General features: G+C 37.1%; 1 protein-coding gene across 1 annotated transcript in view; it reads right to left on the bottom strand.

Annotated features, from left to right (window-relative positions):
• The window catches only part of VPS13B (vacuolar protein sorting 13 homolog B), a 423,217-nt gene that overhangs the window by 41,642 nt on the left and 363,457 nt on the right, over positions 1 to 18,118 (bottom strand). The window contains exons 39-41 of the mRNA XM_039705990.1: positions 13,933 to 14,114; positions 11,810 to 12,159; positions 5,568 to 5,729 (exon numbers count right to left, since the gene is read on the bottom strand). Coding sequence (XP_039561924.1) covers positions 5,568 to 5,729; positions 11,810 to 12,159; positions 13,933 to 14,114 — 694 coding nt within the window. The remainder of the gene's footprint in view (positions 1 to 5,567; positions 5,730 to 11,809; positions 12,160 to 13,932; positions 14,115 to 18,118) is intronic.

Raw genomic sequence — 18,118 nt, 5'->3', positions numbered from 1 at the left:
TCATGGATAATATTAATCCTTACCTGCTCCAGATATTATCTAGAAATTCAATTACATGTAATAAAGTATAAGCATTGCTTTAGAATGCAGGACCCCCAGAAAAAACAATAGTACTCTTCTCACTGTGTGAACAGTATAAAATAACAAACAGCTTTTTTGCCTGATGTTGTTCTCTAATGACCTGGGCAGGATTATGTAAAGTACAACAGATTGTTCAGAGAACTTGCAGCACTACTAAACAGCAAAATGGGAAAATATCCCAATAACAACTGATATAGCTGTTACAGTTTCTAAGTTTGAACCTAGAGTAGTTAATGTAATTTTTCATGATATAACTGAATATCTGAAAGAACAGCAACTTGGAAGTAAATAACAATGAATTGTGATCCTGCTGTGACATGAATCAAAATGTGGATCCAGTCTTTTTTTTGGTAGAACAAGGAAGAAGTTCTTATATAGCAAATTTGCTATTTGTAAAACTACAGTAGCCTTTAAAAAGTATGCTTATAAAATTTAGAATTTGTGTTCACAGACACACTATTTAAAATAAGAAAAATTTTAAATGTGTTCCAGTGAAGGTACTAATAATGTACTAACCAGAAGTAATATCTGCTCAAGGCTTTGAAAGCATATGATCAGAAAAATGATAGATATATTTTCCCTCAAATTCTATATAAGTAGCAATAAAATGACACAGTTTCAGGCATATTTACTTACTTTGATAAGAAATAAATATATTTTATTAATCCCCACATTCTCATTGAAGTCATTGCCCAATTCAACACAGCAACTGTTTTTTTTTCCGTTATATCTGCTGCTTCAAGTTAAAGATGATGAAAAGTGATAATGTGTAACTGTTACTGTAACCCTGGAAGGAGACTACACAAAGGTTTGAGAACTGCTACTTTCTAAAAACTTCTACTATGCAACATTATGTTTTGCATAGAAAGCACACAAATGAACTTAATTCCATCATTCTGCACTTCCTCAGAGGACTCTGCTGAAGTTTGAGTGTGGGGAAAACAACAAGTAATAACGAGCACATTACAGACAAATTCTGCTGTCTGTTCATAAGCAAACAATCTGTGCAGAATACATTCAGGGGACTCTCATGGATATCTGGTTTTTACATTTGCTGTGATCCCTAGTGGGACCCTCCAATTGCCTACTGTCTTGCAAGACAGAATTCCTTAACTCTGAGTAAATTACTAGGAAGATCACATCTCTTCTAACTTCAGAGTTTCACCCTATGTATCATATGCTCCAGTTCATCTAAAAAACACAGCTGTCTTGGAGACAAACATGACTTTTGATGTAACTGGGGCCCATCCCACAAAACAATGTGAAGATCAAGATAAGGAGTGCAGACTTGATCCAATAACAATGTAGGGGCCAGTGCTGTCTGTAGAGCACAGGCATGATGTATCTTCTCTTCCCTTTTAATGATGTCTAACAGACCTCCAACTTTCATTAAAATCTGCAGAAGGAACTCACAAAATCTGGCAGCTTTAGATAGAGCTGCTTAAAGCCTCAAATACCATCAGTTTTGGACCTACCCCAACTCTGAAAGGGACTACAGAGTTGGGGGTGTCTTATCCCTTAGGGGGGCCAAAACCTCGTGAAATCTGAGGAAAATGTAGGGGGATGGAGCGGTGTAGAAGAGTGAGCATCGGACCTCGGACTTATGACTGAAATCTTAGCCAAAGTAGCGAGACTTGCAGGAATCAGAGTGAAAGTTAAAAGGGAAAGGTTAGGTTCCATGAAATGTAAAGGATCCAGGCAAGGAAAAAATGAAGGAAGCAAGGAGCTTTAAGTTAAGCCAAACAGTTGGAGGGACACCATTGAGAGCTGATAAATCCAAGTCCTTGGTGTGCTGTAGCTGTTTTTGTAACATAAAAAAGTTGAAATTAAAAAAATCTTAGCCTATGGTTTCATTAATAATAAAATTAATTCAAAATGTAAATAAAGCACTATTAAAATATATAATTTAGGTCTATATATATTTAATTGTGTTAAATAATTCAAATGGTCAATTACCGCATCTCTATTCTTAATTAGCAAAATAAAAATGGAGAATTTTATTGATGTGAATGTAGAAGAAATACAATCCTTTTAAAACTATTTATTTTCATTTAACTGAACTGCCTTGCCATACTAAAAAAACATTTTGCAGAGGTTAAATAAAGTATTTCATGGCAACCGCTGCTTCTTAGTGCCTGTGTAACAAGAAACATGAGCCAGCCAAAGTTGTGCAAGTTGGTTTTCTTTCCCAGTAAGAGAATGTGGTATCTAAGACCTTGTCCTAACTCATTTTATCCCCAAGAGTAAGTCAAGTAAGTCAAGTATGAACTAATGCCTGGAGGGAAGTCCCTGACTCCAGAAGTATGGATTATTTCACATTTATCTTACAATCTGCTCTCAGAGTTCTTAAAATTCACTAACTTGGCAAGTCAGGAATTATCATGAGAAATGAAATAATTTCATAACTATGAAGTCATCTAGCATTCCATGAATATGACACTCAGAGGGTTTGTCCTTGCTTGGGCATTTTTCTGACCTTTGGATAACAAGCTGCTAGATAGTTTTGCATGGAAACAATTAGAAAAGTGCCACAGTATAAAAGGGACAACCTGATGTCTTGATTGAGTTGTTGTTTTAATTTCAAGGATTTGTATTAATCATTAAAAAAATGTACATGACAACATTTGTAATAACATTTAAACAAACTTTTTTTCTATTATTTCAAATGACAAGGGATTGTACTGGTTAGATGAACTGCCATTCTGAATGCTGCATTTACAGTGAACTCATATTGGCAAATGAATAGGCTTATAGGAGAATGCCAAGGTTCTCTCTTTACAAGACTTTTGTAAAGAAAATTTGTTTCTTTCTCAACTGTGTGTAGAAAGCCTGTGCTCCCATATAGTTTCAGTGAAATTACCTCAGTGCTGTTTTTTTAATCTCTGTATTTCCCAGCAAGACATGGCTGTTTAAAATGTTAAGAGAGCAGAAATCATGTTGAAATTATTCCAAAGGTTGGGACAAGGGAAGTTGAACCACCCTGCTAGAAGAGCCTGCTGGCCAGCAGTGTGGCTGAGTCAGGAGTCAGCTGTTAGCTTTGCCATCTCCTGGGACATGGGAATCCATCATGACAATCCTGACTTTTTATCAGCCCAGTTCTTCACTGAATCTAAGTTTGATCAGAGCAAAACAGAATGGGGAAACCCTTTGACATCACCAACTGTTAGCTGAAGAATGAATATTTGAAAAATGAATCTGAAGCTCCTACTGTCACCTCACTCCCTTATGAGTGCTTTGGGCTTCTGATGGACTTTTCCACATTTCATCCTGCACTTTTGTTTTTAATTTAATAAGAAACTTACACAGCAGCCATGAAAATGGAATATTTTGCACTGCTCAAGTGTGTGACTGAAAGCACAGTTTAAGTTTTCCAGGTGTTAGATGTCTAATGCCATTTATTCTGATGGTGGTTTTTAGCAGTTCAGTTGCAACTAAGAGGAAGTATCAGTAATGACCTTTATTTTAGTTCTTCAACTTTTCACTTGCTTGAGATAATCTTTATTTTTAAAACTCCTTCCAGTTTGAACCATTAATGAATACACACCATACTCAGAACTACACCTGTAGTAGATCTATCTAAAATGAGGATTCTCACAACCGAGTAATTTTATGTAAGTAACCAGAAAATGAATGCAAGAACTTTTTAAGAGGAAAGCCTTACTTAGTTCTGGGTTTATTTACATTACTTTAAATATTTCCTTCTTCTTCTTCCACATATTTATGAAAAGGTTTAAATCTAATTTTGGGTGGTTGCTACAAATGCAAGTGATAATTGGTTATGAGTTATAGGCTACACTTAGTTAACTTTCTTAGTTAACCAAGGGGAATTACAACAACTGTAATCCTGTGTCACCTGATGAGTGGGGATGTTGTCCCAGACTCTGACACGTGCCCAGCTGCAAAAAGCACAGTCACCACTTGGTTTGGTCACCTGTAGGATGGGGTGTCACAGGTGTTTTGTGTGTATGAGAAAACATGTCTTCTTTTAAAACATGGAAAGGGACATGCACTACTCCAGAGTCTCGAAGTCCCCAAAGACCTCTGTTACTATTACACCAGCACACACTTTTTATAACAGTTCCTCTGTTGCTGGGCTAAGATGGTCCTTTATGAGTTTGGCTTCCTCTTAACTTATGCCCTGACTTCAGTGTCAACTGCAATTGTTTATTCTGGCAGATTTTGCTGTGCACAGATTACCACATTCATGTAAAATTCAGTAGTTTTGCGTATCCATCAGCTGACATGTGAATGAAAACCACAGTAAATTTGCCATCTCTGCCTCCCAGTGTAACTTGAAACTTGTCAGCAGTGAAAGTGGGCACAACTCGTGTTTAGAATTACAATTCAAAAATTGCCTTTTTTCTCATATGCTAAGAGTAGTATTTCCAAGACCTCTAGAGGAGTTAGAAACTCCTATTCACTACATTCCTCCTAGGATCTGTTAAAATTTTAGTGATTTTTCAGGGCAGGACTACTGTTCAGTAAATGGGGTGGCACAGCTCTGTAGTTTCATACTCAGCAGGAGCTGGGTATATACTAAGAAAAGAGAAGAAACAGATTTGCTGTTTTACAAATACTTTTAAAATTAGATTTAAGTTCTTATACTGTCTTGAATAAAGACAAGAAGTCTATTTTTTAACTACCTCCCAAGTGTTGGTCTCCTCTCCCAAGTAACAGGACAAAAAGAAATGGGCCTCAAGTTATGCCAGGAAGGTTTAGATTGGATATTAGGAAAAGTTGCTTCATGGTGAGGGTTGTCAAGCATTGGAACAGACTGCCCAGGGAATGGCTGAGTCACCATCCCTGAAAGTCTTTAAAAGATGTGGCACTTAGGGACATGGTAGACTTGGCAGTATTGGGTTGGACTCAGTGATTTTAAAGGTCTTTCCAACTTAAATGATTTTATAGTTTCATTGAAGTACTTCCTGTTGATAGTTAAAAATATTTTATTTCAGTTTCAGTGTTTATCCTTAAAACAAAAAATCCAAAAACCCAGAAACTGTATTATTTAAACTATATAGGTGGGGTGTTTCTGACAATTTCAAATCTTTTTTAAGGGAAGCACTAAGTTGAGAACTTTGTCCAGTTTGACCCTGTTCTGCAAACAATTTCAGTGAACAGATGCTTCTGGTAAAAACAATTGGTTAAAAAAATTTCCCCAAATCTCTAATGTACATCTCAGGAAACACGGATTGCTTAGTTACAGAAACCTGGCAAGTTGTCTTTCCTTTTTTCAGAAGCTTCACACAACTGCTTTGTTTTACAAAAAGTGCACATCCAGTTCTACCCTTGAGCAACTTTTAAAGACTTCTGGCTTTCCTCATACTTTGTTTACCTTTTCTCTGTGTTGCAGCCCCAGTGTGTGACTCCTGAAGGAACTGGAGCTTTAGAGATGGTTGAGACCACCGAGAAAACCAAAGAATCAGTGCATGAAGGCACCACCAGCTTTAGCAAAGGCTGCCCTGGAAGGGCTGTTTCTGCCATACCTGGGGGCACTTGTGCGAGCGCCAGCTGTACTGGTGACTGTGGAGAGTAGCCAGCAAAATATTCTCATCAGTATCCACCTGGCCAAACCTCAGCGTCTCCTGGGTGTCATTGCAGATCACGAAATGGCTGAAGACAAACTCCTCTGCCTCAGGGCATCGGTTCTGAAAGGAAAGGGATATGAGAGCCAGGAAGAATCAATGTCAGTTGCAGGACATTTGGCAGCTGCCTGCCCAGTGGCGACTGCTACAACACAGAAATGCAAGATCTCTTTCCTTAGCTTTGGCCTCGTAGTAATCTCTGCAGAATCTAGTTTCTGGGTTGACAAAATATATCCTAAGACTTAAAATATTTTACTTTATGTTTCTGTAATGCAAACCTCAAAGATTTAAAACTGCAATAAAATTAGGTTTTCTAATTTGGGCAAAAACCTTCAACCACATTAAATTCAGTGGGAAATGATGTTACATAGGGCAGACAGAGTACAAGGGGCTGAGCAGAGAGGCATGAAGAGGTTTTTCAGTGCTTGACAACTGAGCTCTCAGGCCAACAGTTTTACAGTTCCTCTTTCCCAGCCTCTGCTTCTACTTTGAAATATTGCTGTGGATCAGCAGAAGATTCCCTCTTTCATGATACCACATCACTTGAAAAGACAACTAAAGGAAAAAAAGGAGAGTAGAGTATTGAGTAGAGTATTTTCACAGCTCCATGAGGCTGGTTTGAACATGTATCATGCCATTTAATAGGAAAAAAAAGTATTTTAGATTTTACAATATTTTTTCTTCAGCATCTTTGCATCCCTCTCTTGCTGCTTTTCGTCTGGCTGCTTGGCACTCTGTTGGCACAATGAGACTATATGACAATCATAAAAATTGCCACAGCTACAGGTCTTCTACCTCTGAAGGCACAAGCTATAATCCCCTGTATGGGAGAGGTCAAATTGTGACTAACAGTTTGATTTGGAGACCATCTCATATATTTCTGCCCTAGTCACCTGGCACCTAGTGCCAGCCTAGTGGGCTGGCACCTTCCACTTACAAGCAACTATCTAGCAACTGCAACAATTATTCAAAGAAACAAACATTTGGATAGTCTTTATGCAATTTAACTGTTCTAACCCAAAATATTCACCTTCTTGTGGTTTTTGTTACCTCTTACTGGCCGATCTTTCCTAGCACACTGTTATGACAATATTTTTCTGTTGGTTGGTTTCCCTCTTCACAACACAGCTAAGCTACTCATCCTTTCTTCCCATGATGTTTTCTCTAACTTATGGAACCTCCATGGATTATGAGAGCTGATTCTGCTTCCCCTCCTTGCTCTCTCAGTGGACCTTTTATATGGACCTTACAAAGCTAGCACCTTCCCTGTCTCTAATCATATGGATCCCTTAGCTCTTTGATAACAGTGTGCCTGGAAGTCTGCAGAAATTCAGAGCTCAAAGAACAGGGAGAGAAATATTTCCTGATAGATCCCTATGCAGCTTTAGTTATCCTTGAAAACCAGTCTGGTGCATTGCTTGTAGCACATTACTGAGTGACGCACATGGAAGTTTCTCTGAGAACTGAAGTGTGCAAGGTATGCCCAGTTTAGCATTCTTAAATGCATGTTCACTACTGGTGTCTCCAGAAGAACCTAAGGTGAATCTACAGGATGTTTGGGGCTAGAAGGGATCTCTGGAGGCCACCAAGTCCAATGCCCCTGTTAAAGCAGGTTCACCTGAGCAAGCTGCCCAGGATCCCACACAGGCAGCTGTTAAATATCTCCAAAGAAGGAGACTTCACAACCTCCCTGGGCAATCTGTTCCAGTGACTGGTCACCCTCACAGTTAAGATGTTTTTCATGATGCTCAGATGGAACTTCCTGTGTTTCAGTTTGTGTCTGTTGCCTCTTTATCCTTAATCAAGGCAGGTTGTAATTCCTTTTGTAACTGAATGTCAGAATGATTGCCTGGGTGTGTTTGTGCAAATACCATACACCCTAGGAATATTTCAGCATGAGAATATTCAGATTAAAACTTATTCCTAAATCTCTTCCTTCTGCATAAAATCAGGTATCTTTTGTGAAACAGCAGCCAGGTGAGCATAACCAAAACTGCACCTCTTCCAAGCAGCAAAAGATTTACAGAGCAGTATGTCTGTATCACATTCAGTAGCAGATCTGAGTGTGCTAAAGGCTGACATTTACAGTGAGTGCAGAGTTTATTTTGGCATTTTCCAGTGGAGGATCTATGACTTTTTACTGTCAAGTTGCCATACCCACATACCCTTAAGTATACCGCAAGTATATGTATTTTCCTGTTACAGCTTTGCAAAATGTTCTTTTTAAATGGGAGGATTTACTATTCATAGAGCTCAGCATGTTGTTAAGAGTCAAACCTATACACAACCCCAGGGGAATTTAAGAAAAGCCTTTTCTTTTCACTCCAATACATGTTCTTGATACACAGAGATTGAAAGAATAATGTCATAAGATGATGAACTTCCTTCTTTTTACCTTAGTAGCTAACTTAAGTTTCAAGTAAGCACATACAAACTGTAGGTTTTTGCATTTCCCAGAGGGAAAAGAGAATCCAGCGAGTTTTTGGCATGCATAGAACTTCTAACTTCTGCTTGGGGAATGTTATCCTATCAGGAATTATTAATACACTTGCACACATTTTAGTGCTGATGAATGACTGCCATTAATCATTAGTCTTGAAAGCTAGATTTGCTACTAGATTCAATTCTTTTAACAACAGTTCTCAAAGTTAAGTGAAAGAGGTATTTTAGGTTCCACTTTATAATAGTTCCAAAATTTTAACCAAGGAAACACCAAGATTTGCATGACAGGGCATTGGTCTGTACTGCCAGGCTTGAGAGAAAGCTACTGATGCCTCGAGTCTTAATAACAACAGATGACTAAAGGAACATCAAGGAAGCTTGAGGATGCTTTAGCTCAGTGTGGCAACTATCCACTGGACACACATGAAAAGGATGGAGTGAAGACATCTTGATTGATAAAAGAATGTCTAGAGAAACCAGGCAAATAGAACCAAATAGAACCAGGCCATTTGTGTGGCAGTGATGCTGAAGGGCTGAATGATGATTCCAGGAGCTGAAAACACCTAAGTGTGGATTAGGAAAAAAAAAAAAAAAAACCTCTCTGAATTAAAACAGCAAATCAAAAGTATCAGCAAAAGATTAACAGCTTGAATCAGATACAGATTAGGGTCAGTTCCTGAGGGACAATTTCCTGCCTCTCTTTAGATCATTTTTCAGCTGTTATTTTCTCTCAGAGAGGCCTGGAAAGTGTCTCTCATTTATTGGTCTTTCAAATATTTTGTGAATTCTATTCAGAGAGGGGGGAAAACATCCCACATAATACTAGTCACCAGGGCTTTTCAGTCTCAGGACTTTCTGCTTGTGTCTTATCTCACAGCTATTTCAAACCCACACCGTAAAAGACTAGGCCTCTTCATATGCACAAAGTTTTTTTTCTTTGTGCTTCACAAGCTAACAAAGACTTGTGCAAGCTTTTTCTCCACCTCTCATGTCCACACAGACACACAATATCACCTAGTAATGTTTTTTTTTTCAAAGAAAGTCTTTTGCAATTTGTCTCCCTTGCAGGCTCTTTAAGAGAAAATAACATTTTCCTTAGGGTTCTTTAAACTTCACTCATAGCAATATCCTGGCATTATCAGTTAGAAACCTTCAGTATCCTTTTCCCTTTGTTCTTCGTGCTTATTGTAGAAAGATGGGGAAACCACTGCGATCACAGATGGCATTTGGACTGACTCAGCTCATTAAAAAAACTTATGCAACTGCCAACAGAAAGGTTAAGCACCCAGCAGACCTTGAGGAAAAGAAGTTCTAGTGGTGTAAAACAGGTTTAAAACAGGAGATTTTCTAATTTCTGTGGAGTTTGGGAAAAGAGTTGCAATGCCTGGTTTATGTGAGACCACAAAGAAAAAGCTTTTTCCCAGAAATAACACTTTGTACCACACCTGGGGAGCTCTTGTCTCAGCTGACCTCTGTCTCTAGATATCTCAAAACAATAAGGCTGTAAAACAATTCATGAAGGCTTAAATGCCCAAATAAAGGGAAAAAAATACCACACGCTCCACCAATGTATGTTCACAGGAAACATGCATTTTCTATCTCACTTGATAGTTTCTGTATTATTATTAAATTATAGAACTAAATTAATAACAATATTGAAGTTCCTTGCCCAGGTCTTTAATTATTAAACCCATTACTCTAGCTTTGTATTTAGATGTGCATTAGTCAGTTACTGCTTGTACTTAAACAGGGATTTCAGATTAGACAGTGAAATATGTCAAAAGGGGAAACTGTTTTTAAAAAGTGCTAATCCTCTCAGATTTTCAGCATGTGACTTAGAAGTATAAAGCCTGGTATTTTTTAGGCTTAATGTACTTTCAAAATGCTCGCCATTACTTAATTTAAAAAAAACCCACCAACAAAAAAAAACCCACAAAAAATAACAACAACAACAACAACAAAAATCAGTCCATATCTAGGAAACAAAGACACTGACAGAGGCTTCTGTTAATTCTGGACTCCTGACCTAAAGGTGCATGGCCAAATTGTTTCATGCTTCATCTGTCTGTCTACTGACTCCAACATCACTTGTTGCAGATTTTAATCCAGTAAAAAATATGTGGAGAATTCAAATAACCCTTCCTGGTTATTAAATTCATGCTTCTAGTTGTAGCTTTTATACTGCATTTTGTGTGAACAGCAGACATCAAACAATGCTTATTATTGGGAAACATATTCCCTCCCTGTTCAGGGCATGCCAACCCCCTCAAACTGAGGTAAAGTCACATAAAAACCATCTTGGCAACAATTAATTTAATAAGCTATTTTGAACCCACTTGTGTGTTAACTGTTCCCTAATTTCAAAGCGATGCAAGTTTTTAATCTCAAATACTCTGGGCTAGATACCCACCACATCAGAACATGGTGGCAAGTACCCCTGACATGAGAGGAAACGAGAAAATTACAGCAACAATTACAGAATTATATCCTCCTGTGGCTCATGTTAACATTGCCAAATCCATGTATAAATCAGTACCAACTATTCATAGAATGTACCTGTCAGCAATATACCATGCGACATATGGCTCTACTTAATCAAATATACAATTCCATTTTTTTCAACTCAAAATATTCCTTCAAGGCACAGAGTAGTCAGTCAGTCATTCACACTGTGATGTGGTTTAAAACATTTAAATATTTATGCACCATATTTTATTTATATGTATAGCTATGTCTGAGAGATCTTTTTTCCCCCCATCCTAAGAGGAAACTGACCTTTCTGAAGGCCATTTTGCAGTAGTTGCCACACATGTCTTAGATGAGGGACTAGTACTAAGTCAGAAATATTTTGGGTTTAAACAGCCTACAAGGACTCTCTTATACTTTCTATGTTTGTTTTTTATTAAAAGCATTGTTCAAAATATGACAAAAAACAGAAATTGGAGCTACAAAGATTTTTGTTCACATTGATATTTGAGCCAGCTGTGAAGATTTAAATCACACTAGATCTTGTTTTATGAATGTCCTTTTGCAACAAGAAAACCATGGAATGCCCTTAAAAAAGAATTTTTTGATATAAAACAGATGTTTTATCCTTTTTTGGGGGCTTTGTTATTGTAGTGCCATGATAGGTAATTAATTCCCAGGCTCCACATAGGTCTTCAGGCAGATGAAGAGAATGATTTGATTTCAAGGCTATAGTGAAGTCAGGGAATTACAGGCCTTTGAGGGGTCATTGCAGAAGCAAGTTTCTTATACTGGGACTGGCTTCAGCCATTAATGCTGCTTGCACAGAATGTAACGTGAAACTAGTGTTGAACTTCAATAAGGATGGAAGTAGTAGCTGGAAACAATATGTGCTGTTGCTCAGACTGAGCTGAGCTGACTTATCATGAAAAGACACTCACCTTTTAATGAATTAATAGATTATTTTGCATTTCAAGACCAGAGTTTTGATTATTCTGATATGATTCCATGTAGTTTCAGTGAAATTCAGGCCATTCTGGCTACATTCACCCTTACATACTTTTTTCCTAATTTTCATTGCTATCACAGAATTAATGCTAATTAGGAAAAAAAAATTCAGTATACGTTAGGGCTTTTACATCTTGAAATATTTTAATGAAAGCAGTTGATATTCTAATTTGCTATTGAATTAATCACAGTAGCTATATTTTTTCTCATTATTGTGTTTTGCATACCTGTTGCCAAGCTTGAATTGCTGTATTTAGAGAATGAAGTGCATATTGGCCAAAGCTGATGGAAATAGGGTCAACCATCATCGTGCAGTCGAACAGCCTTCCTGCTGTGCCGCTGGAAACAGCAATCTGCCCCCAGATTTTGAAAGGTTTCACAACACTTTGCATGGTCACATTTCGACATTCCAGAAGTTTACAGTCAGCTTGAGTCGAAAACTGCATCTCCTGGAACACTGACTCATCGTTCCACTGACGAAGATACACGTGAGGCTCATCAAAGGAAACGATCATGTATTCTAGTTCAGATGGCATGTTCTTATCAGATAAAAATGGCTGAAGAAACTTTGGTGGTGCTGAAAAGTAAAAGAACAAACAAGACTAGAACCATTGCTGCACTCTTTATATTTTTGTAAATTGTTTTTTTACTGCTTGTACGTAAAGATGAAAACAAGTAAATCCATCAAAGAGTTGACATTTCTGAAATGAATCCTGTTCACACTGTTTGTTAGATGTAAAACAGTGTCATAATTAATAGCAGCTGCAAATGAAAGTATCTGCAGAACAAAACCTTTTCATGGTAAATAAACCAGCCAGTGAAACTGCTTTATCTTCACACTGCTCAATGCTTCATATTGGCACCTATTTGGAACAGGAACCATATTTCTGGGGGAATTTTTGCTACAGTAGGTGTATATGATATTGGACTCATAGCACATTACAAACACAATAAAAACTGGCAATACAGTATTTGCTGACATGTGACTCTGCAGGCTAAAAGGCTCCACACTGGAAGCTGTCTTTTCTGCAATTATGGACAGTTCAAGACCACAAACCCACTGAAATGCGACATACTACCCCATAATACGAGAAATGAAACAAAACAGTATCCTGAGACTAAAGCATGAGAAATGTATCACAAAAAAGATCTTATCAGATTCGTTGAAGTCTCAGTGGTGCAAAGTGCTGAGCACTGAGGCAGCAGACACTGCAAGGCATTTACAGCCCTTGTGTAACATTAAGCATGTGAATATTTCCATTGATGCTATTATTTATGTTGCTGGAACTATTCACATGCTTAAAATTAGCATATGCTCTAGTGCTCTGCAGATTTGGAACCAAAACACTCATCCCTATCCAGGATCAAGCCCTGTTATTCTACAAACTGTAATGGATACAACAACTTTTGTGCTCCCTTTGTGTATAGCATAGCACAAAAGGAGCCCCAAAACGTAAAGCGTTTAGATGCTGTAACAACAGTAACAACAGCATAAGCTCAGTCACTGTTGAGAAATAAAACAGCTGCGTTTGATTTCAATCAGATTTTTGCCTTTTCCAGTATATGTAATTTTAAAGACTGAGCATCTGAAATTGGACTGTAATAGTGAGGAAGATTACGTACTGATAGAGGTAGCTGACAGAGAAGAAATTATTTGCTAGTCACTGAATGTCAGTCTTGGTATGATTTGATAATGAATATATTATAATACTTGCAGAAACACGAAAACTACACACAAAGAAAGCTGTCCTTGTCAAAATTATCCCAGAAGTTTGCCCGTCTTCCATAGAAAGCATTCCTGGCATTTGAAAATCAGACAATAATCTAAAGATCTCTTGGAATGTATTTGCCATTAATGCAATGACAGAGAGCACTGAACAAAACCAGATGTAGCTCCAAAAGTGATCATAACTGAAATAACTTAAATCTGCAGTTCTCAGAGCTCTTCCAAGGAATTTTTACTAAGCGGGTTGCAAAATCTTCAAGTATTTTAACAGTACTGTTAATACACTGGAAAATGTAAAAGATCAAATTCATTCACTAAGACAGCTCAAAAGTGAAGTGGCACCTGCTGTCCCTAATCAGACTATGGAAACAGACGGCTTCTACAGTTACCCACTGCAGGGGCAGGAAGGGGCTGCTCCTCCAGCCTCACTGCCAGCCCTGTGCACAGGCTCAGAGCACACAAGTCATCGGTTTCACCCTGAAGCCTGAGCCACTGGTGGCTGTTTGTGATGGCTTGTTGCAAGAATGCCTGTTTGAATGAGGAAACAGGGACTACACGGAGCAGGAGTGCTTAAGCAGCATCTGTGAACTATGATTTTATTATTGTCCATAAAGCAGTACCTACCTGTGCCAAGTTGATCAAGATGATGGCATAGATGGATTTCCAAACAGGTAAATTGGATCAGCACACTCAGTGATGGCACAAACCAAGGAGTAAAACAGGAGTCAACCCTGGTGCAGGCCGCTAATGCCGTGGGGGTCACAAGCTGATCGCACGCGCTTTGGGAGCCAGATTCACTCTCTGAGCTGCAGAAGGAAGGTAACAAAGTAGTACTTCAGCACTTCCAGGATTTTGCAGCTTTACAGCAGGAATTGAGGATGTTCCACACTCATTTTCTGACACAGACAACATCATGGTTTTATTTTAACTGCTCATGCCAGTGTCTGTACTTTTTCCAAAGCAGACCGTAACAGACAAGACTGCAATCCATCCATGCTTTTATCAAGCTACGCTTTCAATTTACAAATATTTGAACCACAAACCCAAAGCCTATTTGCAGAAAATAAAACCAAAATATGCCAGGTATATTTAATTGTTGAAATGGTTAAACAGAGTAATTATTGTTATTAAAGCTATAAGAATGAGGTGAAAGGTCAAGAGAATTTGGTTTTTTCCACTTGATTTTAAGGAAACCAACTTCAACCACCAAACTACTTCTATGTATGAACCCCATGTCTTTGTAAGCTTTATTTCCTTTGCCCTTCTCACTCTAAAATCATGATTCAAAAATTATATCCAAGTACTATAAGCTCAGTCTGGAGCCCTTTACTAACATATTAACTATACATTTCACGTGCCACCGTCCAGATTTTTTTTCATAGCTGTGCTCCTAACACCATGAATTTCCAAGCATTATCTTTCAGTCTCTTGAGAGGAACTAACACTACATCATAATTCTATAACCTGCTAAGACACCACAGAAGTATAAATAAACTTTCTAATTTAGCAAAAACTTACTCTCATTCCATTTGAAGTTTGACTCTCAAAAGTTTTAGTTTAAAAGTTTAGATTTGATTCAAGAGAATTAGAACCACATCCTCAGTCAAATAATATCTTTATTTTTAAAATAAAATTTAATGAAAGATGGACTAAGGTCAACTTAATATTTTTGTCAGAAAGTCATTAGATTTTATAAAGCACTATAAATCCAATTCCATTAACATTTTAAAAAATAATTTAAATTCAAACATAAGTTTAGATGTGAACAATGGCTTTCCAAGCAACATACCTTAAGCTTTTAGGACCGGGTTTTTCATCATGCAATGTGTTTTACTTCAAAATTATGCACAAATATAGTAGGTACTCAAAATATTCAGCTGCAAATGCATGGAATTCCATGGATAGGTAAATGGATCAGTATTATTTAGTGTTGCAGTAACTATCTAGTAGAGTATTTATTTACAGAGCTTAAATCCAGCTTAAGGCTTGCGGACATAAAATACTTACACAGCAGTAAAACCAACTAAGATTAGCTAATTATCAAAGAATCATGCCAGGGTACTAAGAATAGATTAGGTCAGGAAAATATGAAAGATAAATTACTTAATCAGAACTTTAGCTGCTTTCCTGTGCTTCTTTACCTGTTTAAATTGCTTGTTTACATTCCAAAACCAGTGTTGTACGCCTTTGGAGAACTGGCACCTTTGGAAATAAAATTATTCTTTGTGTTCACATGATAAAATCTCTATGGGACTGGATAACAGAGAAATAGGATGCTTTACTTTGCTCTGTCTGCCATGGATATTTCTTAGATTGCTGGAACAAAGGAAGGAACCAAATCCAAAAGGACAAAAATTCATATGCTGATTTAGACAACTAAGTGCTTTTGAATCTGAAAAACTGGTTAGTTCTTTCAAAATAACTATTAATATTTTAAGATGTTTTGCTTGTTGCGTTTTGATTAGAAACAGAAATTCAGGAACATATGAAATGAAAACACTTTTCTGTTGGGGTAGATGAGAGCAAACAAATGTTAACCAAACTATGAAGAACTTTAAAAAAAACTAATTGCACCTTGATATTCTGAATTAAGATTTGATTTCATGAACAGCTGTAACACTGATTGCAGTAAAGAGGAAGGAAATCTATTTCTGATATTTGAGGTTTATTCTGACAATATATATTTATTGTCCTCAGAAACCTATTTCTTGACTCATCTATCAGTGACTATGCATTTTTATTTCTTTTGATGTATTTTGGAGATGCCTATTTTCATAGCATAAAAACCAAACAAAACCTTCCAATTTATTATTTAGTAAAATTTATATATCTGCTTTTTATTTATTGAGCATTTTAGTGTGGTGGAACTTTTGTAATTTCTCACTCATAAACACCATGATGACAGAGCAACAGAACATGCCTGATGCAGAAGGAAATGTGGCAGGAGCTTCACACCAGGGAAATATTGTAACGCATTTAGCCAATTTTTTTCTCCATTTTTTCTGCCCCACAAGCAACAGACCACAGAGAGGTAATACTCAATAACTTAAAATGCTGGGAACAAAAGGATTCAAAGCTGCTTTTTGTTTCCTGATGGAGCCACCTTAGAAACCAAAAAGGCCCAACACGGAAACCTTGCAAAATTCAAGAGTCCAACCAGCTTAAAAACTTAACAAGAGAGAAATAGCAAATGAGGATGGGACAAAGTTGCCCCATGGGACAGAACTGGCCTTGCATCCTCTGCCCTGCCAGGAAGGGACAAGCACTGGCAGTAGGGGACTGAGAGGAGCAGGACAGAGCATCCTAAACCACCATCTCTACAGAGAGAAAATAGCCTTCTAGGAACCATCTGAGAAGAACTGCAACAAGGATCTTTCACCACTGCTTTCCTATCTGCCAAGACTTTTTCTGAAGTGTAATTGTTTTATCTGTGTGGGGGTCCATTTGATTTTTACTCAACCAGAAACCATATTCTGAATTTTAGCCACCATGTCATTATGAAAATAAGGGTACAGTAACAGTGTAAGTCAGCTACAGCACAAAATATGCTAAAAGCAGCAATCAAGTTATTATAAATCAAGTAATTGTTTTATCTGTGTGGGGGTCCATTTGATTTTTACTCAACCAGAAACCATATTCTGAATTTTAGCCACCATGTCATTATGAAAATAAGGGTACAGTAACAGTGTAAGTCAGCTACAGCACAAAATATGCTAAAAGCAGCAATCAAATTATTATAGTATTTTCTTTAAAAAAACCCTACTATAATAAAAAGTCATAATATAAATAAACAGTTTTTAAAGATGAACTGTAGTCACTACCATGACCCTGATTTGAAATTGAATCCCATTTAAAATTTTTGCCTAGGTAGGCTTCCATCAGACCTGCAGCACTGCCACTTTCTCCTTTAACTTTGCAGAGAGCATGAAAAGAAAAAAATGCAGCCCTTTATCACATGCTTTGCACAAACAGCAATAAAGCAGTGTTAAATGAAAATACGGGAAAATGTCTATTAAGTCTTGATGAACAAGAGTAGGAACATTAATATCAGAAGAAGATGCAATTGTGAAACAAAAATTTGTTCATCAAGTGAATACAATACAAAAACACCCCCACAATTCTTGGCTTCCTTGGACCTACAAAGTGAAGTGTGGACTGTCCACAATTTTTTAGCTGTGAAAGAAGAGGAAGAACCAGATTCTACTGCTTTGTGTTTGGCACATCATACTAAAGCAGGAATGTGACAAAAGCAGAGGAAATTAAAAATAAAACTGACCTGACTTTATTACCAGATTTTTTTTTCTTTTTCTTTTTTCTTTATTAAGTTCTGGGAAATATCAGAATATTTAAAATGGAAAATATCTACATTTGAAGTAATATAAATGATGATATTTCACATCTTGCAAAGCAGCTCAAGTTAAACATATGGCAACTGAGAACAATGACTTAGCAGTGACCTTCATTATTCTTGTTATTTTAAGAGAGAAATATTTAAACCAAAACTGCCATTTGTGATGAAACTACAACATGGGAAAATATCCACTGGGAAGAAGAAAGAGACCACTTAACTCATTTAATTTATGACTCAAATACTGGTCTGAACCCAAATTGTTAGAGGTCAAAACCCAGTACATCATTTACTTTGAATAAAAGCTGAAACAATTAGCAAGAAACATGATCACGATTCCTCACTTGAATTTCTAAAAAGTAGCAATTTAAGGCTTATTTAAAAGTTTTTGTACTTGTTTCATGGTTTGTATCTTAAGGCACTTTCAATTACTATTTTATATTAATATGTCAGTAATGATAA

This window comes from Passer montanus, unplaced genomic scaffold, assembly GCF_014805655.1.
Source record: "Passer montanus isolate IOZ18808 unplaced genomic scaffold, ASM1480565v1 scaffold19, whole genome shotgun sequence".
Taxonomy (NCBI): Eukaryota; Metazoa; Chordata; class Aves; order Passeriformes; family Passeridae; genus Passer; species Passer montanus.
Note: the sequence above shows the minus strand (reverse complement) of the source record. Positions and strands in the feature narration are given on the sequence as shown.